The following is a 1,940-nucleotide window of genomic DNA, read 5'->3' as shown; positions in this document are numbered from 1 at the left end:
ACTGAATGAACGGTTCAGATCACATCAATGCTACGTCTACCACAATGATTCGGAGGCAAGAAACATCCCCAGCCTCAAGAAGCAACTATCTTCCAGGCATGTATGACTTGAAGAGGAATAACACCATAGCAAGAGACGTGCTTTTGTGCTAGTTCTTGGACGCATATATGCTTACTTCCAAGTACATCTTCTGTCTTATGGAATGTCTTCAGTGTTCCAAGACAACCATATTACCCTTAAGCTCCAAAGGGAAGTTTTTTGATCCTCAGTTGAGTACATAGCTATAGCTATGTGCAGTCGCACGGTAATTCAGATAAACAAAAGGCAAAGATGCTACAATTCGAACTTTCTTGTAATACATATCACTAAAAAAAAATAATCTTAATCAGCCTTTGCTTATAAATAGCGCTTCTCTTGCATGTCCAGAACATAAACTAGCTTATCAAAACAGAAAAAAAGAGTTTGATCACACAGTCCATATCAAATGGCATTCATCACATTGGTGCAATTGACCATTGTGGCATTGTTCACACCCATGGTGGCTAGCTTGGAAGTCCTACCCATGAAGGAGACCAATATGGTCTTCTACTTGCAAGATTGGGAAAGTGGTTCAAATGCGACCGCCTTTCCAGTTGCCGGTCTGAACGGCACTTATTCGAGCATACTTAAATTTGCAACCATCATGGTGATCGACGATGCTGTAACTGAAGGCCTAGATCGGACATCAAAGGAGATGGGGCGGGCACATGGGATGTATGTGAACTCGGCATTGGACGCTTCTAATCTCCACCTTCTGTTCTCGGTTGTCTTTACCAATGAGAAGTACAATGGGAGCACACTGGAGATACAAGGTGCCGACCGGTTCTTCCTAAAGCAGAGGGAGGTCTCGGTGGTGTCCGGCACTGGCTTTTTTCGGTATGCCAAGGGCTATGCTGTCTTAGAGACTGTCTACCTTGACCTTGCCAACCTCAATGCAGTGATCAAGTTCAATGTAACCGTTTGTCACTATTGATCCACGGTGTGGATCAGCGATTTTCGGTATTTCAGTATTTATAATGTAGAATGGTATGTTTGAATCTATAAAAAGAATCTTTTGTTTGGTAATTGGTAGTTTATCATAACTAATAAGTTTATATTGGTCAAATATCTCGACAGAGACTCCACCTGGACAATCCATACTGCCTGATCATTGGTCTAAGAGATCAAGGGTTAAAATAAGAAATGATCAACGGTCCAAATTGAATAGGCAATTATGTCCTGTTTATAAGTTTGATAAGTTGTCTAGTAAATGTGATGTTTTGGGTGTGGCCCAACTTTGGTGAGGCCCAGTAGATGGACCACAAGATCTTGTATGGTGTAACATAAGATGGGTTTTGGCTGAGTAAGACCAACTTGTACGCACCCATGAAGAAACAACAACCTAATGGAAATGTCTTAAATAAGAGAAAGTGGTGTGAATTTGCTATGCCATTGGCGAAAGATAGCAGACCATCCAAAAGACATGCCACTTACGCTTAGATCAATATAGACTGACCAAATCATGGGCCTCTTTGTGGACAAAGCATTCTTCAGAACACATTGATAAATGATTTTATAACCTTTTGATTCTGTCCTGCACAATTCTTGCTGCAGTCCACCTATCCAATTACAAAGTAAGGAATATTATAACTGTAGTTTGTTGTCCACTTCAATTAAAAAATAAAGAATTATAGAGCCATGATCACTAGGTGAATTATGTCCAAATGCACCATTGAGTACGAATGCAGACCATTTCTATTTATCCTGGCCATTGATATTATGATCCAGCCGAGTCAAGTTCACTCGAAGACTCAGGCAAGTTGACTTGAAAACTTAAAAAACTGGACTTAGCCTGACCTGAAAAGGCCATGCATGCTCATGTCCTACCAATATGCTAATGAAATCTTTTGTCAATCATTTTC

The 1,940-nt window shown here is 40.5% G+C and overlaps 1 protein-coding gene across 1 annotated transcript; it reads left to right on the top strand.

The window, feature by feature from the left end:
• Positions 1 to 460: 460 nt before the first annotated feature.
• LOC131238709 (dirigent protein 1-like) lies at positions 461 to 1,017 on the top strand. The gene has a single exon (XM_058236322.1). It carries the CDS (start codon positions 485 to 487, stop codon positions 1,010 to 1,012), a length of 528 nt encoding a protein of 175 aa, XP_058092305.1. The 5' UTR covers positions 461 to 484; the 3' UTR covers positions 1,013 to 1,017.
• The last annotated feature ends 923 nt before the right edge of the window (positions 1,018 to 1,940 follow it).

This window comes from Magnolia sinica, chromosome 3 (genome assembly GCF_029962835.1).
Source record: "Magnolia sinica isolate HGM2019 chromosome 3, MsV1, whole genome shotgun sequence".
NCBI lineage: Eukaryota > Viridiplantae > Streptophyta > Magnoliopsida > Magnoliales > Magnoliaceae > Magnolia > Magnolia sinica.
This window is presented reverse-complemented; position numbering and strand designations above follow the sequence as displayed.